This window comes from Furipterus horrens, unplaced genomic scaffold (genome assembly GCF_987537825.1).
Source record: "Furipterus horrens unplaced genomic scaffold, mFurHor1.1.pri manual_scaffold_7, whole genome shotgun sequence".
Lineage (NCBI taxonomy): Eukaryota > Metazoa > Chordata > Mammalia > Chiroptera > Furipteridae > Furipterus > Furipterus horrens.
Genome location: NW_028327177.1, coordinates 44,306,786 through 44,331,911, shown reverse-complemented (window position 1 = coordinate 44,331,911; position 25,126 = coordinate 44,306,786). Strand labels below are relative to the sequence as shown.

Here is a 25,126-nt window from a genome sequence, read left to right as displayed (position 1 = left end):
TTTCTGACATTAGACTCAAACAACCAAGGATAATTCTTCCTGAAAAGACGGCTCAAATTTAACTAGAATCAAGAAGCAAAAAGTCTAGTTGTCCAGAGACTTTTAGCTCACCCAGGTAAGTAATGCCAATGAACAAATTCTAATAATCTAAAATAAAATTCTGTTACTTGCAGAATTATGGTTTTCACACCAAATTCAAAATAAAGCTCTGCTAAAATTTACATATATGTACGACGACGACGACGACGACGAAATACCCATGTCATTTGACATCTTCATTTGTCCCTTTCATAGTCAATATCTTTTTGATTACTGCCACTTTCTTCCATTTTTAAAATGCAGAAATTGGTGGGAGCCATCAGGTGCACTGAATGGACAGGACAGCTCTGCTGAAAAATGACATGGGCCATGGGAAGGGTACAGCAGAGAAAGAGAGACTCCAGCAACAGCAACTGACAACAGCAAGCTGTAGCAATCCCAAGAGGCAAAGATATCAAGAGAAGTCCCCTCAAAAGACACCCAAAAAAGAGGTTCTGCTGAGCACTGCCTTGGAAACCCAGGCAGAAATATATATTATCCTGTGAAGATCAATAAATTATGACCATTAGACCAAAAATAGAGAATAAAAATTCCAAAGGTGGAAAATTTTCCCCTTTAGAACACAACTCAACCCCAATTAACAAGGAATGAAAACTAAAATCTAGTAATCTTCAGTTTAATTCACTCTTCCGTTGTGTGCAGAAAGATTAGGTCTAATTACAACTCAGATTATAGAAAGCTAAGTGTTGTATCATAAGTTTTTATTTCTTCATCCTACCTACAGCTAGGGGCATTTAACAACTTTTCAAGTAACTGTAATAGCAATTACTGTTGTTTTTTACCTAAATTGAGAATGTTCTGGGATTAAAAGCAATACTGATAGTAACAGGATGAAGTGGCTTTTACTAAAATAGTATCACTTATTAACTCAACTTCATCCACTTCTCCGCACCATTGTACCTCACTGTCTGCCTCCCTTTTTTTTCTATTAGTTGTTCCATCACTATTCAAATTACTCAGGTTCCATTTCTCATCATCATATTAGCCTTTTCTAATCACTCATCAAGCCCAATCCATATGCCCTCTACTACATCTTTCATATCCACCTCTTCTTTTTCCGTTCATGTCATTTGTATCCAGAAAACTACTCAATTGTTAAGCCCTGGCTGGTTTAGCTCAGTGGATTGAGCGTCAGCCTGCGAGCTAAGTGTCGCTGGTTCGATCTTCCAGTCAGGGCACATCAGAGAAGGAAAACTCTGATTCCAAAAAACCTCCGCTGCCTTGCGGCATACCTCTTCAGGGGAAAGGCTAAGGGAGTAAACCCCGACAGAAAATCCGGAGCCGGAGTCCCTAAGGCGGTTCGACGTTGTAGTCAACACCGGCAACTCCTGCGGCGCACCTGAACCCAAGCTGTATTGACTCCGTCTTTCCCTTGGATCCTTCAGCTGCGAAGAGAGGGGGGGTCTGCTGCATGGGCAACAGCTGGCCCTCCATATCACCCTGCCCAGGCTCTGTAGCTTCAGCGTCATCGCAAGATGTCGATTCAACATGGGAGGAGACAGATACCATGTCACTCCCGAGTCGGACTGCACAGCCATTCTCGGCCATGCAGATAGACTCTTAAGAAGCTACACCATCGTCTCTCGAGACGGACGGCTGCCGACGACGACGACTCAATTGTTAAGGTTCAGCTCCAATATTCATTTCTTCCCACAGTTTTCTCTGAGCCCAGCAGAAATTCCATGAGTGTGTACCCTTTTATATTTCATTTCATCCCTTAAAGCTATTTTCACATACATCTTTCACCTTGTTGGGAATGTAGATTTCTTCTAGACCTTGATTGTTTCTCATTTACTGTCATACATCAACACCAACCATAGCAGTTAATGCATAATAGTTGCTTCCTTAAGTGTGTTTTGAATGGTTTTACACAGTCGTTTTACCCTTCAATTGCTATCTTTTTGAATGTTTCTATCTTAATTTCACCTCTTCCAAACAGACTAAAGAAGCATTAAAAACAAATATTGTCTTTTTACATTTTACATTTCTCTTTGCCTTTAAATAAAATACAGACACTTAACAGATGTTTGTTAACTGAACCATTTCATCATCTTGCCTTCTTCCTAACAGCCTCAAAATTCAATAGTATCTTTCTGTTCACTTGCTCCTGGAGAAAACAGCCTCTAGAGCTCCAGTGGGCTATAGGAAGCAGGAGCCCACGGGAGCTCAGTTGAGGATGGCGGAGACTTTGCTTCCCTGTGACCCACGCCACTGATGAACACAGTCAAGTTCTTTAATATAGCCAAACTAAATCAGCTAGAAACCGGCAAGACTGGGAACACAGTTAAAGCGTGTCAGGGCTGATAAGTTAATTAGGAACAATGCCTGCTGATAAAAATCTGTAATATTTGTTCTCCATAACAAGGTGGATAAGTAATATTTGTTTTTAAAAGTTATTGCAAAATATTTTCAGCACCATACAAACCAAACGATGCAAAATTAATGAATTTAAACCCTTGACCCAAGTCACAATTTTTGAAAAAAGAAACATCCATAAACCACCCTTTAGTTATGTCTTTGGTTTAAACAATGATTGGACCAAGCTGCGATAGTGACTTGGGCAAAAACCCACCCAAGTAAATTAGAAAAAAAATTAAATCCTACATATGCTTCAAGATCCTTGCTTACTCCACCCCCTTCCCAACTCTTTCTAAAATGTGTAGGGAACTATATGACTATCCTAGGTACAACAGAACAGCAAGCAAAAAGGGTCCCAGATGGTTAAAATGAACAAATGTGCAATAAAAGGAAATAGGAATTCCTCCACTGATTCCCAGATGTGGCTGGTCCCTTGCTACTGTCTAGCGCCAAATAATTTTAAAGTGGGATAATTTGGAAGAGTTGGTGTTATTAACAGGAAATGCCTCTTCCTTGTTCTTCCTTGCTCTAAAGAGGGATTTTCCCTAAACAAAGCTGACCTTCCACTCCACTCCTTCAACTCACTCCTCCCTATTTTTTCCCTCTTTTGAAATTTGAGCTTCTCTTAGAGAACAGGCTAATAAACCCTAGCTGGAACCTCACTCATCCCCCACCCACTTCACCCCTTCCTGGCTAAAACCTAGTGAGCAGACATACTATGTCTCCAACTTAGTTCTATCCAGATTAGAGATAATATTTTGTTATCCATTTGATGACCCTAATAATGCCTTACTTCCCCATTTGTTTATAACTCGGGCTGGGGAGATGGGATCTCTTTAACGGAGCTCCTTAGAGAACTCGCCAGTTTATAGAGCTCACCAAGGAATATTCATGGGAAACACATTAACTCTGAAAACAAATAAACTGGTTCCACTGAATAAACTCCCTCATTCAGAGCTCTAAGTGATTCATTAAGCTGGGTTCAGAGAATGTACTTGCCTTAGGGTCCCCAAGTGAAAATATTAATTGAAAAAAAGGTCCATCTTTCACTTGTCAGGTCTTACAAGCAGAAATGTCTTCCTTCTGTACTTAATATTTATATTCAGTAGTTTAAAATACGCATTTTTTTCCTATATACTTCAAGGGCTTCTTAAAAAAAAAAAATAGTTATATTGTCCTAAGTTATAACACATCCAGTACAGCTAATTATGTCCTTTAAATGTTTTTAGAAAGCACTTTAAGTGAATATCAGATTTTGTTTAATAGCAATATTTTCTACCACTCTCTGAGATATCTAATATATGGTACCTCCAATACACCATTAATTTTTACAGCTTCTCCCTAAGTTTCTAAGGGTAGGTGCAATTGTATTATCCTTTTTGTACCAGTGAAGGAAATGAGGTTAAACAGCTCCACAGAAGTCTAATAGCAAACACAATGGTGAACTGGACTCAGAGTAGCTCTCCCTAACTGATCATTTTTATCACCAGAGCAGGCTGCCTCCTAGGAAGCAAGGGCACCAAAAAGTCCAGTTCCCCCAGGAATCATGGTATGTTGTTCTGGGATTCCATAGTGACTTTTTGTTTTGTGTAGCCCTAAAAAGATAAAAGAAAAAATGTATTCAAGCACAGAAAAGCAGTGACCAGGGCACAAGTATCTTAGTAACATCACTGTGCCATTTTAGGCTGCCACTCATAAATAAAAATTAAAAAAAACAGAAAAATCTATATACTGTACTGGTTAAGATCTTACAGAGTTAAAAAAAAATTTAACATCTTTCCATTCAATCAGAGGTTTTATAAGCATACTGTTACCCAAATATATAACACAGAAAATATTTACTTGAATTTTTGCTACAAAATAAGCTGATAATATAAATTCTACTGCATATGCATGCATAATAATCATAGAAAGATATGTCAGGAAAAATGTCATATTGAGCAGACTTATAGAAAATTATTTTCAACTAAGGTGGGGAGTAGGGGTTTTAAAGAAAAAAAGATTTCAAAATTTCATCTCCATTCATATTTTCTGCATTTCTTAGTTGTATTAACAAAAAAGATTTTGGTTCCCCCTCAGGATATTTCACTAAATTTTTGTCATCACTACTCCAATCCCCCCTTTGTTTCCCTCCATCTCTACCTAATAACAGAAAACATACACTGAAGGGTTTACTCTTTGGCAACTTCTGGGCTAGTTTGAAGTCCTTTCTACAGATAGGAACATCGAGGCTGGAAGAGATTTACAAGTGTGCCCAAAGTTTTTCTGACTTCTGAGCCTAGATTCTTAACAAGTACACCATTCTGACTCCCTCACACATGATTCCACTGTTAACACAGACGGCAGCACTGGTGCCATATTCTCTAGCACTTTTCCACAACCTAGATTCTTCTACACTTTTCCCCACCACAGACCTTTCTTACCCTGTGTCTCACTGATTCTAATTTTGTTAAATTACGGTAGTTAGTTTAGCCTACAACCTACAACTACCTATAACAAGGTTTTACCTAGCACAGGGCTTTTCACAGACAAATTAATAAATATTTGTTTGGTTGACAATTGTTTACATCTCAAATAACATATTTTTTCTAGTAAGTGTCTTCAAAAATTTTCCTCTAATTAGCTTCTAGTGGCTGGGATTTGCATACTACAGAGAAAGGATAGAAGGCATGAGGCCTTTTAAATGCCACAGATATTTTTCAAGATGTCAGAGAGTAGGTGGGTCTTGTACTCCCCTAACCCAAACCAACTAAAAGTACAACAAAGTCGGAAAACAACCACCCTGAATAACCAACTAAAGAATAGCTAAGCAGAAATCTTATAACCAAGGATGTGTAGAAGCCACATGGAGATTGGTAGGAATGGCAGAGATATGAAAGGGGCTGGCCCTGCTCCCACAGGCAGCAGCGGAGGTGCTGAAGGGACACCTCGGCTTCAGGTGGTTTCCTTTGAGACTCACGGGGCCTAAATCCCAGGCTGGGCTCCTCAGCCCAGAGCACCAGAGCTGGAAAGAGGCACACATATAGCATCTAGCTATGAAAAGCAGCAGAGTTTCTGTCCACTAAGGAGCGGTGGAGTCCACTGGAGACAAAGACCCACTCTTAAAGGGCCAACATGCAAAATTTCATTCTCAGCCATTCACCCTGGGCTCTGACAGAGAAAGGTGAAAACTGGAGTCACCTAGGAAAGTCTGTGGTTTGTGGCTCTGAGGAGAGACGTGTAGGGAGAGCCACCAAAATCACTGCACTAAGTCATTCTCAAATACCACAGTAGCCATCGGTCTTGGTCGAAGCAATCCCCTCCTGCATCAGCCTGGAGGAAAACAAATACTCCACCCTCTAGAATACCTCTTACCCCACCCAGCAGATCTTAAGCCCAACTAAGGAGTCAGCAGCATAGGCTGAGGCATGGAAGTCTTGGCAGATTCAGAAGGTGTAAGTGACTGGCTTTGGGGCAGATACATTCCACCCACTTTCTACAAACCTGTCTGGCACTACCCTCACAGGATATCTGATAGACACACCCTCCCCACTTCTGGTAGATCCAACCTCTGGGCTCCAGAGGTCACACAAGCCTGACACTACAGGTTCAGCTCTGCCAAGGTTAGGGCAAAATCTGGGAAAGATGCAGTCGTGGTGGCTCTGAGGCAGAACATCACAACCACCACCTTCCCTGAAGTGTGAATGACACCTTGCCCTCATAGGAGATCCACTAGCCCCATCATCCCAATTCTACAGAAGCTTTTTCAGTGACTGAGTCTGGGAGACAACGAGCAGGGGGATGCAGACAAGAGCAGATCTCAGGGTGTCTTGGGATGTTTGCTGACCAACTACCAGTCCCAGTCCTGGTAAAAGCCAGCCATGGAGTACAGCCTGATCTTTCCCATGTGCATCCAAGCCAAGCAGAAGCAGCCACAAACTGTGGGTGGCTTGTAGCTTCAAGCAGGGTGCCAAGAGCCAGGCAAGGACAGCACCTGACATTGATCTGTGCCAGAGTCCCTCCAATGGGTCCAGAACCAACACCTCAAGTGGCCAGCTTCAGACAATATTGGAGCAAGCTGGATCCAATAAACTTCACAAAGAGCATATACAAAGGAAGAACACAGTAGCAACTGCAAAGCAGTTCGCACATTGTGGTCAGGGTTGAGCCTCACAGTCAACTAACCTGAGTGTCGATCCCAGGCACAAATGAGCCAACAGCAATCAAGACTCAATTACAAGAGGGCCCCACATATCCACACAAGAGACAATCCTAAAGTACCCAGCTCAGGAGATCAAGAAGACCACACCACTGGGTTTCACAGGACACCTACTAATAAGACCACTTCAGGCAGATTGGTAGTCATGGCAGATCTATCAAATACAGAGAAACAAATACAAAGTAACAGCCAAAATGAGAAGACAAAGAAATAGGACCTAAAAGAAAGAACAGGAGGAATCTCCAAGAAGAGCTACATGAAATGTTAGGCTATCTCTCATAAATAGAGCTCAAAGTTAACAGTCATAAAGATGCCCAAGAACTACAATAGCATGAAAAAAGGACATGTAAACCATGAAAGAAAAAACAGTAGGAAATGAAGAACACTATATATGTCATCAAGAATACACTGGAAGGAATAAAAAGTAGGTTGGATGAAGCACAGGATTAAGTCAGTGATTTGGAAGACAAGGTAGGAAAAAAAAAAACCATACCAGAGCATCAAAAAGAAAAAGAAATTAAAATAAATGAGGATAGTTTAAGGGAACTTTGGAACAACATGAAGAATAACAACATCCACATCAGAGGGATACCAGAAAAAGAAAAGAAAAAGCAAGGGATCAAGAGCCTATTTGAAGAAATAATGATCAAAAATTACCCTAACCTGGCTAAGAAAAAAGACAAACAAGTCCAGAAAACAGAGAGTTCCAAACAAGATGAACCCAAACAGCGCCCAATGAACACACAGCATAATTAAAATGCCAAAGGTTAAAAACAAAGAGAGAACCTTAAAAGGAGCAAGAGAAAAGCAGTTACCTACAAGGGAGCTCCCATAAGACTGCTAGCTGATCTTTCAACAGATACATTTTAGACCAGAAGGAATTAGCATGAAATAGTCAAAGTGATGAAAAGCAAGGACCTACAACCAAGACTACTTTACCCAGCAAGGTTATCATTTCAAACTGAAGGGGAAATAAAGAGCTTCCAGGACAAGAAATAGCTAGAAGTTTGTTACCACCAAACCAGTATTACAAGACATGTTAAAGGGCCTGCATTAAGAAGTAGAAAAAGGAAAACTACAACAAATTAAAGATCAGAGTTAAAATGGCAATAAATATATAACTATCGATAATCACATTATTTTTAAGTATATTTTATTGATTATACTGTTACAGCAGTCCCAATTTTTCCCCTTTGCTCCCTCCACCTGGTACCCCCTCCCCTCTAGCAATCCCCCACTTTGTTCATGTCCATGGGTCATGTGTGTAAGTTCTTTTGGCTTCACCCTTTCCTATACTATTCTTAACATCTCCCTGTCTATTTTGTTCCTACCAATTATGCTTCTTGATCCCTGCGCCATTTCCTCCTTTCTCACCCTTCCCCCTCCCAGCTGATAACCCTCCAAATGATCCCTATACCTATGATTCTGTTCCCATTCTGATTGTTTGCTTAGTTTGTTTGTTGTTCTTTTTTTTTTAGATTCAATTGTTGATAGTTGTGAGCTTGTTGTCATTTTAATGTTCATAGTTTTGATCTTCTTTTTCTTAAATAAATCCCTTTAACATTTCATATAACAATGGTTTGGTGAACTCCTTTAGCTTTACCTTGTCTGGGAAGCACTTTTCAATTATCACTTTAAATGTAGATGGATTAGATGCTCCATTCAAAAGACATAGGGCAGCTGAATGGATAAGAAAGCAAGATTCATATATATGCTCTCTATAAGACATCCATCTCAGAATGAAAGATACACACAAACTGAAAGTAAAGAGATGAAAAAACATATTTCATGCAAATGACAATGAAAAAAAAAGCTTGGGTAACAATCCTTATATCTGACAGATAATAAGAGACAAAGAAAGACACTACATAATGATAAAAGGAGCAACCCGACAAGTAAACCTTTATGCACCCAACATAGGAGCACCTACATATGTAAAGCAAAACTTGATGGACATAAAGGGAGAGATTGACAGTAACAGAGTCAGAGTAGGGATTTTACCAATGGATAGATCGACCAGACAGAGAAGCAGCAAGAAAACAGCAGCCTTAAATGACACACTAGATCACATGGATTTAATTAATATTCAGAGCACTTCACCCCAAGCAGCAAAATATACATTCTTTTCAAGTTCACAAGGAACATCTTCCAGGATACACCACATTTGAGTAACAAAACAAGTCTCAATAAATTTAAGAAGACTAAAGTCATATCTATCAAGTACCTTCTCTGATCACAATGGTATGAAATTAGAAATCAACCACAGGAAAGAAACTGAGAAACACACAAAAACATGCAGGCTAAATAACATGTTACTAAACAATGAACGGGTTAATAATGAGATCAAGGAAGAAATCAGAAGTTACCTTCAAATAAGTGAAAATGAGAACACAACCACCCAAAATCTATAAGGCACAGTGAAAGCAGTCATAAGAGAAAACTTCATAGCATTACATGCCTATCTCAAGAAATAAAAAAAAACAATCAAATAAATTATCTAACTTTACTCTTAAAGGAACTGTAAAGGCAGCAAACAAAGCCCAAAGTAAATAGAAGGATGGAAATAAACTTCAAAGCACAAATAAACAAGAACTAAAAATAACAATACAAAAGATCAATGAAACCAAGAGCTGGTTCTTCAAAAAAATAAACAAGCATTCACAAACCTTTAACCACTCTCATCAAGAAAAAAAAAGAGCTAACCCAAATACAATCAGAAATAAAAGAGAAGTAACCACTGACCAAAGAAATACAAAAAAATCGTAAGAAAATATTACAAACAAATTTATGCCAACAAATTGGACAATCTGGAAGAAATTAATAAATTCCTAGAAAACTGCAATATTCCAAAACTAAACTAGGATACATCAGAGAATCTGAAGAGACAGATTACAACTGGTGAAATTGAGTATAGCCACTACAAAAAACAGTATGGAATTTCCTCAAAAAACTAAAAATGGAACTGCCTTTTCATCCAGCAATTCCACTGCTAGGATTATATCTGAAGAATCATGAAACCCCAATTCAAAAGAACTTATGCACCCCCATGTTCATTGCAGTGCTATTTACAATGGCCAAGTACTGGAAACAGCCTAAGTGCCCATCTCTGGATGGATGGGTGGGTCAAAAAACTGTGGTACATTTACATGATGGAATTCTATGCAGCAGAAAGAAAGAAGGAACTCCTGCCATTTCCGACAACATGGATGGAACTGGAGAGTACTGTGATTAGTGAAATAAGCCAGGAAGCAAAAGACAAATACCATATGATCTTACCTAAAACAGGAACCTAATGAATAAAACAAACAAGCAAGCAAAACAGAACCAGAGGCGTGGAAACAAGGAAAAGACTTACAGTGACCAGACTTACAGTGAGTGGGAAAATGGGGGAAAGAAGAGGAAGAGTCTAGTCAAGGAAGTAATATAAATTATAATTTATACTAATTACGCATGGACATGGACAAAAGGGTGGGGATTGACTGTGGGAGAGGAGGGAGGTGGGCGGGGCACGGGAGAGCAACAGGGAAAAATGGGACAAGTGTAATAGAACAATAATTAAAAATGAATTTAAAAAAAAAAGACTCCCAACAAATAAAAACCCTAAACCAGATGGCTTCACAGATGAATTTTTCCAAACATTAAAAAGAACTAACACTTATTCTTCTTAAACTATTTCAAAAAATTCAAGAGGAAGGAAAACTTTGAACCTATTTTATGATGCCAGCATATTCCTAATTCCAAAACCAAATAAAGACACTACAAATAAAGAAAATTATAGAACAATAGCCCTGATAACACCGATGAATGCTAAAGTCCTCAACAAAATATTAGCTAACTGGATCCAGCAATATATTATAAAGATCATACACTATGATCAAGTAGAAATTATTCTGGGAATACAAGGTGGGTACATTGTCCACAAATCAATAAACATGATACACCAAAAAAGAAAATGAAAACTACTACTTCCAGGCACAATGGAGGCCTAGACTGACATGCTCGATCTCCCTCCACAACTAAGTAGAAACATAACTACTGGAAAGCCAGAAATAACCAGAAGTTCCAGAAAATAAAGCTACATGGAAGTCCAACGTATGAAGTTACAAAGAAGTGGTGCTTGTCTGGATGGGTAGGAGGGGTGAAGCCAGGACGGCGAGGTTAAGCTGTGCTGGCAGTGGCAGCTGCAGCAATGGCTGTGGGATGGCAGTAAGCACAGACATCCATATTTAAGGGGAGGCGAGAAGCATCTGGGGAGCACCCCTGGCTGCACACCAAACCCATCAGCTCGCGATTCCAATGTCAGGGAAGGCAGATACCCATTGCCTTGGACTGTGAGGGCCAGAGGGCATATGGACAGAGGAAGAGGCTCCTGGTCTCTCAGTGGAGAGTGAATGGCAGGAATCCATCTTGGACCCCCACCCCCACAGAAAATGCCATAGTGTGGTGAGAGGGGTCACCCAGTAGTGACCAGTGCATGGGGCTCTGCCCCCTATAGTGTAGGAGGTGTAACAGCCCCACCCAGGAAGCAAAGGTAAACACAAAACTGTCAGGATGGCACAGATCATGATAGAGGTCCCAGTGACGCAGCTGACCACACAGCAAATACCTAATCTAACAGACCAGCAGATAGGAAATCTTTCTGAGGCACAATTCAGTGCTTTGATTATACGAATGCTTACAGACCTAACAGCAGAACTTCAACAAGACAGGAAATGAATGAAGGCTAGTCCTGCTGAAATGAATGAAAACACATACAAAATTAGTGGTGAGGGAAAGAAAACTAGGGTTCAAATCAACAAATCAGAATATAGGGAAGGAACAAACAGTCAACCAGTGCAGAAAGAGGAAACAAGAAGTGAGGAAAATGAGGAGAGGCTCAGAAACCTATGGGACAGCTATAAGCGGACCAACATCCAGATCATAGGGTTGCCAAAAGTTGAAGAACTATAAATTGAAAAATTATGTGAAAAAATAATGAAGCAGAACTTCACTAACTTGGGGAAGGAAATAGACTTACAGGTCAGGGAAGCACAGGGAGTTCCAAAAACACTGGACCCAGGGAGAACCACACCAAGACACATTATAACCAAAATGTCAAAAATTAAGGATAAAGACAGAATCTTAAAAGCAGCAAGACAGAAGAAGAGAATTATGTACAAAGGGGTCCCAGTAAGACTGTCAGCTGATTTCTCAAAAGAAACTCTGCAGGCAAGAAGGGACTGGCAAGAAATATTCAAAGTCACACACAGGCAGCCGTCCGTCTCGAGAGACGATGGTGTAGCTTCTTAAGAGTCTATCTGCACCGCCAAGAATGGCTGTGCAGTCCGACTCGGGAGTGACACGGTATCTGTCTCCTCCCGTGTTGAATCGACATCTTGCGATGACGCTGGAGTGTCCTCTCCAGTGAAGCTGAAGCTACAGAGCCTGGGCAGGGTGATATGGAGGGTCTGCTGTTGCCCATGCAGCAGACCCCCCCTCTCTTCGCAGCCGAAGGGTCCAAGGGAAAGACGGAGTCAATACAGCTTGGCTTCAGGTGCGCCGCAGGAGTTGCCGGTGTTGACTACAACGTCAAACCGCCTTAGGGACTCTGGCTCCGGATTTTCTGTCGGGGTTTACTCCCTTAGCCTTTCTCCTGAAGAGGTATGCCGCAAGGCAGCGGATTTTTGGAGTCAGAGTTTTCCTTCTCTGATGTGCCCTGACTGGAAGATCGAACCAGCGACACTTAGCTCGCAGGCCGACGCTCAATCCACTGAGCCAAACCAGCCAGGTAATTCAAAGTAATGAAAAGCAAAAACCTACAACCACCATTACTCTATCCAGTGAAGCTGTCATTCAGAACAGAAGGGCAGAGAAAGTGCTTCCAGGACAAAGTAAAACTGAAGGAGTTCATCAGATCCAAACCACTGTTATATGAAGTGTTAAAGAGACTTGTTTAGGAGGAGGAGGATCAAAACTATGAACATTAAAATGAAAACTGTATCACAACAACCAACAACAGAAGCTAGGGAACTGAAACAAAGGCAAACTAAGTAGGCAACGAGAGTGTAAAAAGAATTATAGGTATGGGGAACATTCTGGGGGCAGGTCAGCAGGGAGGGGGAAGGGGGGAAAGGGAGGGAGATGGTCAGGAATTAAGAAGCATAGTAGGAGAGAGTGAAGTAGATAGGAAGATGTTGAGAAGAACTATATGCACAACCAATGGGCATGGACTAAGGGGGGGGACAACTAGAGGAAGGGGTGTCACGAGGTGGAGGGGAACAAAGGGAAAAGAAATGGAACAACTAACAGCATAATCAATAAAGCATATTTTTTTAAAAAAGAAAATGCAAAATAAACAAATAAATCAATCAACAAGTACTGGTGAGGATGTGGAGAAAAGGGAACCCTAGTGTACTGTTGGGGGGATGCAGACTGGTGCAGCCACTGTGGAAAACAGCATACAGTGTACTCAAAAAATTAAATGGAACTGTTTTGACCCAGTGATCTCACTGCTGGCGATATATTCTAAGAATCCTAAATACCAATTTAAAGGAATACATGTGCCCCCCTGTTCATAGCAGTGTTATTTACAATAGTAAGATATGGAAACATCCCAAGTGCCCATAAGTAGATGGGTAGATAAAAAAGCTGTGTGTTACATTTATTCTATGGAATACTATGCAGCTATAAAAGAGAAGGTAATCTTTCCTTTTGCCACAGCATGGATGGACCTGAAGAATATTATACTAAGTGAAATAAGCCAGTCAGAGAAAGACAAATATGATATGATCTCACTTATATATGAAATCTAATGAACAAAATAAAATGATGAACAAAATAGAAACAGAGGCAGGCATGGATACATGGAATTGACTGACAGCTGTTAGAGAGGAGGGGTAGGAGTAGACTGGATGAAAGAAGGTGAAGGGATTAGCCAAAAAACATATGTACATAACCCACAGACACAGACAACAGTGTGGTGACGGCCAGAAGAAAGGGATGGTGAGGGCTGGTTGGAGGTGGGCAAAGTGGGGGAAAATGAAGATATCTGTAATACTTCAAAAATAATAAAGAAAGAAAAAACACTTTTTCCAATCTGGAAAAAACTAAAAGATATATAAATAAATGCCACAGATACACACTCAATTATATCTTCTAAAGTAAACACTCATCAAGTTAAAAGAATGGAGTGGAGACAAATCATACATACTGCATTTGGTCTCCTCCAATGTAATAAACACACATAGTTGTTTACTGCACTCACTGCTGTATCCCTATCACTTAGCCCAGATCCTAAGCAGTCGGTTCCCAACAAATACTTGTTGATTGGACAGATGGGGAAATGGATGGATGGTTAGATGAATGGATGGATGAATGTTTAGATGAATAAACAGACAGACATTCAAATGGATGAATGAATGGAAATGAGTTATTTTAAAGTTGGCAACTTGGTTATAGACTATATATTTAAATCAGAACATTTTCTATCTGAAGGCATATTAAGAGATGTATTTTACTGGAGAGCTTAGATCTGTTAGACCCAAGTTAATTACTTTACCTGCAGCAAGTCTATAACTACCTATAAATTAATTACATATCATATTCATTTATAGAAACTAACTTGTCATTTTCTACAAATTTGCCTCACATCATAAACTCAGCTATAATATAAATGCATTTTTCAAATTTACTTTGCTCAGAAACCTTTTATACAACTTCAAACAGTGACAAAGAATAATCTACTAAAAGAAATATTTAAAAATATAAAATCAAAGGTAGTTTCAAAGTGACCACTCAAAGGTCAAGTTGGCCTTATACACTTCTTTTTCTAAATGGCAACAGCAGATTGCCACATTGAACATTTCTGTTTGCTCAACATTAAAACTTATTTTCCATTCACTAAACTGCGAGGTTTCTGCACTAAATGCATTTTAATAAATGAAGAAAATTAACATGCTAAATCAAAAGAAGAACCATGATTTTTATGTAGTAAAAATGCAAGTGTTCATTAGAATTCAGGAAACATAAAATTTGTTATATTATTATGCTTTACTAAGATATGAGAAAGAATTTCATAATTATGACTACTGAAGGGACCATAGCACAAGGTTCTAATTCTTTCATTTGTTTATCTATGAGGTTTGGTCTGCTAGCCCTGTGGAAGATTCCAGAATACCAAGTAGTAATCAGAATAGTCATTATATTTAGAGAAAGGTGTTCCATTTTCTAATCAAAATAATAAAGCTTTTCAGAGAAGCTGAATATTGAGATTTGAAATATTCCTTTAGTATCAGTCTTAACTCCTCTTCATGTCAAGCTTTCGTTTTTGCACATCAAGCAAACTCAATCCAAAGTATTAATAATCGTTGCAAATAAAATCTCAAACTAGAGTGGATTTTCCTAGTAAGAATTGGCTTTGGGACATGAGAAAAGTCAGTTCACAGGACTCACGTGCCTCTTACCATTTCTTAGGTGTGCGACTCAGTAACCTCTGTCTCTGACCTCAGAAATGCATTTAGCAAAGTGAGTGGGGCTACATGATCCATTAAACCCAGCCCATTTCTCATGGGGCAACAAGGGTTCCACCTTCACAATACCACACTCCTTCCTATACCTTCACAAAGCCACTCTGGTTTTTGTCTCCATAGCCTGTAAGGCCAAGGCATGATGCCACAGCTTCGCAACAATGGTCCTATGCAAGGCTAAAATACACCAGCCTTGGAATGAGGCAGTGAATGCAGACATAAAAGCTCCTCACTGGCATGAAAACTCTTGTGCTCTCTTTCCATCTAAGCCCTCAAAGTAAAGATGAATATTAAACACTAATTATTTCTTAAATGAGACATTTAATTAACCAAAATAGACTCTTCACCCAGGCCATAAACTATGGTTTCCTCTAAGTTGCCCTGTGACCCTTAACCATTTGGAGCCTCAGATTTCTCCTGTTATTGGACAAGGTGATCTTTAAAGTTCCTTTTAAAAATAAATTCTTCAATTAAATATCATATATTTCTAATCCTCCCATGCCCTGTGACACTAAAGTCACCCTCTTACATTTCTTTGGAAAGTCAACGAAAGTCTCTATTTTGGAGGAGATTCACGACCATGAATCTCCACTTGAGATATCCATGGAAGTGAAATAACTTGAAAAGCTCATCATTTTAATATTTAAAAAGCAAACTCTTAGAACAGTAAAATAAATGTGAGTGTGCAAATGACGTTGGAGGCAGCAACTCAAAAGGCCAGTAAGTTTTACTAGAACATTTACATGGAAGACACTGTATTTGCGTGAAAAGAAAAAAAAGAAATATAAGCTATCTGGAGACCTGGAACACTAAGTGGAGGAAGGGGCAACATTCAGAACTGGCACTATATGATGAGATATATTCTTCATAATGTTTTGTTGGACTATTTTGCAACCAAGACCTGGACTCTTCACAACTAAAGAATCCTTCTTTCCACAATGAAACTCATATTTTTCTTTCTATTCCTAATGTACTCAACTTTCCATAAACAGCTGGTATGTGGTGGGCACAATAATTACAGCCCTTTCAGAGTACACAAAGCAATAGCTGCTCTTTAAATACAATATAAATTTAGATAAGTGCATGATCTGCAATATGTTGCATGTCTTTCTTTGTAATTCACTATCAAATCATTAACTTTTATTAGGTCCAAAGGGCAAGAAAGTCAGACCCATCATACATTATCTCCTGCAGGTCTGTGGGAAGAATCAGTGCCCAAGCTGACAAAACTATAATTCATCTGTAGTGAAATGAGGCAAACAGAAATCATGTAGTGAGTTGTTTTTTAAGCTAAAGATACTCAATTTATAGGTCTATATTTATTATTCTCAGACCATATCCTTCCCACATTTAGCTATTAAAGATATTCTCTTTACATTATAGAATGATTGGGAGAGGAGAGAATTAGTCACTTTTTTTCAATTCTTAAATCATTTTTATTTTTCAATTACTGTTGACATACATCATATCAGTGTCAGGTGTACATCCCAATGATTAGACATTACATAACTTACTAAGTGATCGTCACAGTAAATCTCACACCATCTGACACCATACATAGTTATTAGAATATTGACTATATCCCTGTGCTGTACATTATATCCCCATGACTGTTCTGTAACAACCAATTTGCACTTCTTAATACACTCACCATTTTCACCCATCCCCTTAACCCTCCTCCTCTCTAGTAAGCAAAAAATGTTCTCTATATCTATAAGCCTGTTATTGTTCTGCTCGTTCATTTAGTCCAGGTTCCCCAATCCCTCAGCTATGGACCAGTACTGGTCTGTGACCTGTTGGGAACTGGGCCGCATAGCAGGAGGTGAGCGGAGGGCAAACAAGTGAAGCTTTGCTAGCATTACCACCTGAGCTCCACCTCCTATATCCCCAACAACCCCTGCTTCCCTTACCTCCCCTGCAATCCATGGAAAATTTGTCTTCCATAAAACTGGTCCCTGGTGCCAAAAAAGTTGGGGACTTTTGGTTTACTTTGCTTTTCAAATACGTATTTTTGCCATTTAATTGTTCATATTTTTTATCTTTTTCTCCTTCTTTTTCTTAGAGAAGACCTTTTATAATACTGATTGGTATTCCTTTAGTTTTTCTCTTGTCTGGGAAGCTCTTTATCTGTCCTTCAATTCTAAATAATAGCTTTGCTGGGTAGAGTAATCTTGGTCGTAGGTCCTTGCTTTTCATCACTTTGAATATTTCTGGCCTTCAAACTTTCTGTTGAGAGATAAGTTGATAGTCTTATGGGAGCTCCCTTGTAGGTAACTAGCTGCTTTTCTCTTGTTGCTTTTAAGATTCTCTCTTTGTCTCTAACCTTTGGCATCTTAACTATGATGTGTCTTGGTGTGGGCTTCTTTGGGTTCATCTTGTTTGAAACTCTTTACGTCCTGGACTTGTATATCTATTTCCTTCACTAGGTTAGGGAAGTTTTCCAGCATTATTTTTTCAAACAGGTTTTCGATTTCTTGCTTTCTCTCTTCCCCTTCCAGCATCTCCATGATGCAAATGTTGAACTATCTTAAAATGTTAAACTATCTTAAAGAGCCTCCTTATACTATTCTCATTTGCGGGGGGGGGGGTGAATTCTTTTTTTCTTTTTGTTTTTCTGATTGGGTCGTTTTTGCTTCCTTATATTCCAATTGCTAATTTGATTCTAGGCTTCATACACTCTACTGTTGACTCCCTAAAAATTTATTTTCATTTCAATTACTGTATCCTTCATATGTGATTGTTCCGTTTTTATGCTGTTGAGGTTCTCATTAAGTTCATTAAGCATCCTTATAACCAGGGTTTTGAACTCTGCATCTAGTAGATTGCTTGTCTCCATCTTGTTAGTTCTTTTTATGGAGTTTTGTTCTGTTCCTTCATTTGGGACATGCTGTTTTATCCTCATTTTGGCAGCCTCCCTGTGTTTGTTTCTACATATTAGGTAGAGCTTCTATGCCTCCGAGGATATAGTAGATGTTCTCTAAGATCCAGTGGCACAGCCTCCTCATTCACCCAAGCTGAACACTCAAGGGGCACCTCCAACCCTCTGGGCTGTGTATTCCCTCCTCTTGTAGTTGAACCTTGATTGCTGTTGACATATAAATGGAAAGGACTTACTTTCAGGCCAATCAGCTGCAAAGACTGGCTGTGACCACCAACTACCAACCTCTGAGTATCATGTATAATTAGCTGTGCAGAGGCCCACTCCATGGAATAGGACTTACTTCAGGGGGGCTCTGGTACCTGATGAGTCCACCCCTTGAGTGTATTGTTTCTGGAGGTGGTTGATTGGGTGGTGAAGCTTCAACATGGTCTGAAGCTGTCAACTGGGTTCACTGGTTCTGTGGCCTCCCAGAAGATGCAGGCCAAGGTCAGCTGCTACCTGTGTTGTGTCAAGGGCCACCCAGAATGAGCTACAAAGCAATGTGCAGATGGCTGCCTATGCTGGGCTTGGAGGCACCCAGGGGAAACCAAGCTGCTAACCAAGGCTAGCTGTTGCTAGTGCTGGGCCTGGGGCCACTTAGCAAGAGGCATAAGGCATGCTGAGGTCAAATGCTGCTTGTTTGGGATACTTAAGTAAAATATTAAGCATGAGCCAAGATAGGCCATTTCTATGAAAAAGCCACTGGAAACAGAACTTGGGTGATCCTGAATGTTGGGTGGGGCAGGGCCTCAGGGTATCACCAGGGAGGGGCAAACAGCATGAGCCAGGTTGTTGGACTCTCAGATATGGAGTTGGTTCTATGGTGGGAAGGCTCATCAAAGAAATAATGGCCTCTACCATCACTTCTTTCTGGAAGAAAGCTACTCCTGCAGGACTCACCCTGATGCCAACAATTTTCAGTTCCTCCCCGTATGTCTCTGGTGCTTCTCAAGCTACTTCCCCAGCATTGGAGCTCAGAGGAAGTGAGTGTAACTAAGTCTGTGCACAGGCCCTTTCAAAGGAACTGCCTGGGACTCCAGAAGCCTCCCTTTTCACTCAGCCACAATCCCAACTGGTTTTTACAGCCAGAAGTTTTGGGGACTTCTCTTCCTGACACTATAACCCTGGGCTGGGGTACAGTATAGGACTGGGACCCCTCACTCCTCAGAGGGGACCTCTGTAGCTGAGATATCCCTCCCTATTTTTATCTTCATAGATGTGGGATCAGCCTGTTCCATGTCTCCCTACCTCCTTCCAGACTCAATGTGGCTTCTTCTTTAATTCCCTGGTGGCATATGACTTCCATTCAGTTATATTTCAGGCAGTACCAACTGATGATTGTTCTGTAGTTTAGTTGTAATTTTGATGTGGTTGTGGGAGGATGCAAGTATCTTATTTACCTATGCCACCATCTTGGCCAGAAGTCCCGGGTAATGTTTTTATTTGGAAAAATAAAACTTGGCCATGCTGTTGATCTCCTAATCTTCCATTTTTTAAAAAAATTTTACTGATCCAGGCCTGAGTAAAAAAGGTGAAGGGATTCAGAAGTACAGATTAGTAGTTAAAAAATAGTCATGGGGGTGCAAACTACAGCATAAGGCATAAAGTCAGTAATACTGTAGTAAGTATGTATGGTGCCGGGTGGGTACTAGACTTGTCAGGGGATCACTTCATAAATTATATAAATGTATAACCACTATGTTGTATACATGAACCTAGTATAAAATAATATTGAATGTCAACAATAATTGAAAAATTATAAGAGTAAATATTTTACTAATCTAGCATAAAATCTAAATGCTTGGGAAGTATTCTCCCACAGAAGTATAAAAGTAGATGTTCATGTACTAAAATTAATCATAATTTAGCAAGAGTTATACAGACGACAGAGTTTGCCTACCTTGAAGTAGCAAAGAAGATGACAGTCTCCAAAGACAAGTGTTGAAAATATATAGTCTGAAAGTTTAATGTGAATCTATATACCTAGTAGTTTTTCCATCAGTAAGATTTGTAACAAAAAGTATTAAGAATGGAATAATTCTAGGGGTATGGTGGATGCACAGAGCATACCCGTGTTAGCAAAAGAGCTTCATCCATGCTCATATACCATTGATGATTGGACTTCAAGAGCAAACGCATCTAATGACATCAAAGGACATTTTCACAGCTACCAGAACAAACCTACAGAAATTAATTTGATTGGATCTCAAACTTGTCTTAAATCAACAGCTTTCTACCCACATGGCTGTCTTGATTAAATATCACAACTGAAAATATCCACACATTAAATAAAATTATGTTTTCAGGTAACGGAAAAAAAATGCTGCACAATTTTTTTTCTTGTGAAGACACTGCCACTAAGCAAGCATAAACCTGAAGTAGTCATAACAGAAGTCAGGTTTTACAAGATGAAAGCATGGTGAGAAATGTGTGTTTCTGAAAACTAAAAATCTCAAGAAGGAACAAAAATGGCATGTTTTATCCATCCTACTTAATGAAAGAGCTCAAGTTTAAATTGCTTAAAGTTACAAATTATGTTACTTTTTGAAGTGATGAGGGTGCCGGCTTCTAGTAGTATCAAAATATATTCAGGATTGTTTTTACATCTGTATTTATAATTTTTAAAATCCAAGAAGGGAAGCTGATAAATTTCTGTTCAAAGCCACTCCTGTGTTACATGTAACAGACATAATAAGTACTGTATTTGTTTACAATGTTTGTTCACTAAACCATTTAAGTGAAATCAACAAAAAGGAAATAGGTATTGATATGTGATTTAGAAATTAAAGTTAGTCCTAAAATGTAAACAAAATATGGAAAGTGTCTTAAAATTTTTTAAATAATGTACCCAAAAAGGTACCTGGTCCCCACACACAGCTGTCCTGTTGTCTACGCCCTTGTGTTCAAGGTAGTCCTTGATGGCAGTTCAGGACCAGGGCACCAATAGCAAGTTATCTACCCATCTCCACATTAGCCATCTCATTCCCTTCTGGACTATTCTATGTCTGTGTAGAGTCCCTCTGTCCTCTTCAGCACACCATGTGTGCTCTCTCCTTCTTAAAGCCCAGCTCAGTATTCACAGCCTCCATTAAAACAAAACAACCAAACAACCCACCTGGCTTGCAGCTACCCCTCTCTAATTCTGCATACCCACAGCATTTATGCTCTCAGTAGGATATAGCACTAAACAAACATAGGATGACTGATACAAGTATTTCCTCCTAGATTAGATCAGGGATAATCTGGGCTAACAAAGAACATAAATATAATTCATAACACATTTTGGAAAAATTACAGTCAGTAATTCCATGATACTAAATATAAATATTTCTACAGAAACAAAGCCTCACTAACCAGAATTTAATTTTCACTCCAAACAAACCATTACCTGTGATTAACGGACTGGAACAGGTACACCACCACTAAGGAGCAAGACCAGTCTGAACATTTGGTCCGGAAATTCTATTCAACTGCAGAGCAAAGAGCACACACACCACTGACTCACCTAATCTAATTAAACTTTCCCAAGACTATAAATGCTGTGTGTCACAAGCAAGGCCACTGAATTCCCATCCAACTTGTTGCCTACCCAATTATTCCCATCTCTCCCTACAGTTTGTATTATTTGAGTATATCTTTGAAGACCGGTGGAGACAAAAAGATTAAGCAGCCTTTCAAACTCAAAGAAAAGGGCAAGGCTGAGGCCCCAGCAGCTGAGGGTTTTTCCTACCCCTTGCTTTGCTCTCCACAACCCAGTAGGTTTAATTGTTTTGGATTGTTGTGTGTCCTCCTTCCTCTTTGATGCATTCTGGTGTGAACTTTCTTTCTCAGGTTGAATGAGGACAGAGCCCTAGCCAGAGGTGACAGAGATAGGGCAAAATTGTTTAAAGGCATTGGAATTGAGATGTCTGCAGGCTTTGAGATAAAAAGCCCCTACAAAGGTGACATTAAAGACCCAACCTTCCCCATCACAGCCTTCAATAGTTATTGTCCTCACTATCACAAGAGTGTGTGTGTTTGCAGATATAAATATATGTGGTATATACTGCAATTTTTTTTCCCTTCTATCCTCAAAACATCAAATATTTCACCCTGTTAGATTTGAGTCTTTTTTTAAAGATTTTACTTATTTATTTTTGAAGAGAGGGAAAGGGAGGAAGGAAGAGAGGGAAAGAAACATGGACATGAGAGAGAAACACTGATCTGTTGCCTCTCACATGTGCCCCATCCAGGGACCAAACCTGCACCCCAGGCCTGTACCCTGAATGAGAATTGAACCAGCAAGACTTTGCTTTGTGGAACGACGCCCAACCGAGTGACACCAGTCAGGGCAAGCCTTTTTTAATGAAAAGAATATCCTGAGCTTCCAAAGGGAGTCTTTTTTTAATTATAATTAATGTTGAGAAATACTTCCTCTACTTCATTCTTTCAGGTACACTTATACAAATTATACAGTAGTGATTTCCAGTCACTGAGGCAGAACTGAACCTGTATATCTGATGTGAGCAGTGCCATATAAAATTAAGTTCATGTGCAGTTGAGAACAACAGAGAAGGAAGACTGGCATTCCAGCATCCCCTCAAATATAATGCTACCTGCCACTGAATGGGTTACACCTGGACAGACTGGTACATCCTCATAAAAGAAATATAAACAAGGCTGGGACCAACAGAGACATCTCTTCCATTTCCCCACCATGGATTGTCTCTGATGTTCTAGCACTGGACTAGAGGATGCAAGTAAAAAGGAGGAGAGGGAGACTTTTTCTTCCAGAGCTGTCTCAGCAAAGGCTATGTAACAAATCACCACAGACTAGAGGCTTAAACAAGAAGCACTTATTTCTCCCTTCTGTAGGCTGGGAAGTCCAAGATCAGGTGGTAGCAGATCTGGTATCTGGTGAGGGTCCACTTTCTGGCTTGTAAATGGCTGTCTTCTCATCCTATCCTCACAAGCCAGAGCTCTCTGGACTTTCACAAGGACACTAATCCTGTTCATGAAGACTCCACCCTCATGACCTCATCTAACCCTTATCACCTCCCAGAGGCCCCAATGTTAATACTGTAACATTGGGATGGGAGAGAGTTACAATATATGAATTGGGGTGGGGGACGGTAGGACACAAATATTCAGTCCATAACAGAAGCCCACAGTCAGTGAGAAAGGCACTTTAGACTCTAAAGGTTACAATCCATGAGATCAGTGCCACAGCAGCAATCTACCACGTACACTGAGAGCAGAGCACAGGGAGAAGTTAATGCTGCTTAGAGGAAGGACTCAAGTCCCAAACAAGAAATGACACTTCAACTAGATTTTGGGGAAAAAAAAAAAAGGCAGAAATGACTAAAATGATAATGAGTAAAAGAATTCTTCAAACAAAAGTTGACTTTCTAAAAAAAAATCTCTCTCTCTCTCTCTCTCTCTCTCTCTCTCTCATTGCTTGGGGTACATAGAACCAACCTACAAATTTTAATCAGAGCTAAACTAGGCTTTTAATTAGTGTTGAGGTTTCTCCAAAAGCTTTTTTTTTTTAGCTTATCATTGATTCAGAGCATCTACAGAAGTGACTTACAGAATTTGCAGAGGCAACAGAATTTTTACAACAGTAATAATAATAAGATGAAACTTAATGGCTTCACTTAATAGATTACCTCTATGGCCAGTAGCCCATGCACATTCTTCAAGACCACTAAAGTCCCTGGGAAACTTTATTTGCTGCCCCAAGCTTATATATCATTACACAATTTTTAATTTTAATGTTAGTTTGTAAAAATTCAAAAGCCATTCATCTACTTTTAAACTAAACCATTTTCAGTAAATCACTGAATACTTTCCATGAACAATAAGAATTTTACAAGATGATTTGTTATTCTTACCTCCATGGGAAAAGCTTTGAAATTAACTGTGTGCTCGGAACCACGCTGGTTTTCTCTTCCCCAATGAAATCTAACTTCATACAGTTCAAATTCATGCCCTTGAGGCAATGGACCTCCTGATAGAACTGAAAAAAAAGTAAAATAAGTTCTATTTAATTATATCTTAAACATATTCATCAGTGCAGCAATATAACCAGTGGGAACATGTTATGCCAAAAATTTCTCATGAGCTCTACAGATGAAATTCATATAGCCAAAATGAGAACTATATCGTAACTGTGAGACAAATTAACACTATGAGGAATTGGCTAAAATTCTTACAATGGCCATTGAGATACAGTAGAAGTTCAAAAACTCTGAAATACTTGGTATGATATGTACATCATTTCATTTTAACTTTGTTAACTCTAGACCAAAAATATGCATTAGCTATAGTCCCTGAGATATAAACTTAGCACTGATTAGGAGACAAAAATATAGTTTGAGTCTCAGACTGACCAATAATTTGCTCTAGCTGTATCAATAAATCAAACCTTGTTTACAGATCATTTGTAGCAGTAGGCTTTCAATTTAGAGAATAGGTGTAAGTTAATAAAATTATCTATGAAATGAATTATTATTAAGCCAATCTGATTTTTCAATAATTAAATCACATTTGAAAAAGCAATTTACCAGTCAGTTTCACATACAATGCAAACAAAATAAAACAGATAAAATATTAACAGTACTTAAAATATGAACAATAGTTCTATAGGGCCCTTTCTCTATTTCTCATTTCTGGATATGACCTAGTACTTTGTCCCAAATAAGGACACTCTAAAAGATAATAAAAAATAAACTTGTATAGGAACGTGTCTTAAAGCGACAAAATACTTTCTTTAGTTAAAACACTCCCTGATCTTCATATGGAAAAACTTGGAGTAAAGTTTATTAGAAATGGCCTATTTCAATATAAATAAAGGCTGCTTGAATTTTTCTTGTAAAAAACTGTTCATTCTAAATGGTATCAGCTAGAAAATACAGATTTTTTCAGTCAAGGACCTGACAAAATCCATTCCATTCCCCCAGGAGTGGTCTCCATCAAACAGATTAGCATTGACACTGGGTGGCCCTTATGGAGAAAGAGACTGTGTCCAAACTGCTTTCCCAAGGAACAGTTCGTTGTTCATCTTCA

The 25,126-nt window shown here is 39.3% G+C and overlaps 1 protein-coding gene across 4 annotated transcripts in view; it reads right to left on the bottom strand.

Moving 5' to 3' along the window:
* Positions 1-25,126, bottom strand: part of CA8 (carbonic anhydrase 8 (inactive)) — a 116,625-nt gene that overhangs the window by 75,848 nt on the left and 15,651 nt on the right. For all 4 annotated transcript variants that reach the window (XR_016512289.1, XM_090282836.1, XM_090282835.1 and 1 more), the window contains exon 3: positions 23,953-24,077. Coding sequence is in view for 3 of the 4 variants with exons in the window: in XM_090282836.1 (XP_090138962.1) it covers positions 23,953-24,077 (125 nt within the window). In the remaining variant the exon portion in view is untranslated. The remainder of the gene's footprint in view (positions 1-23,952; positions 24,078-25,126) is intronic.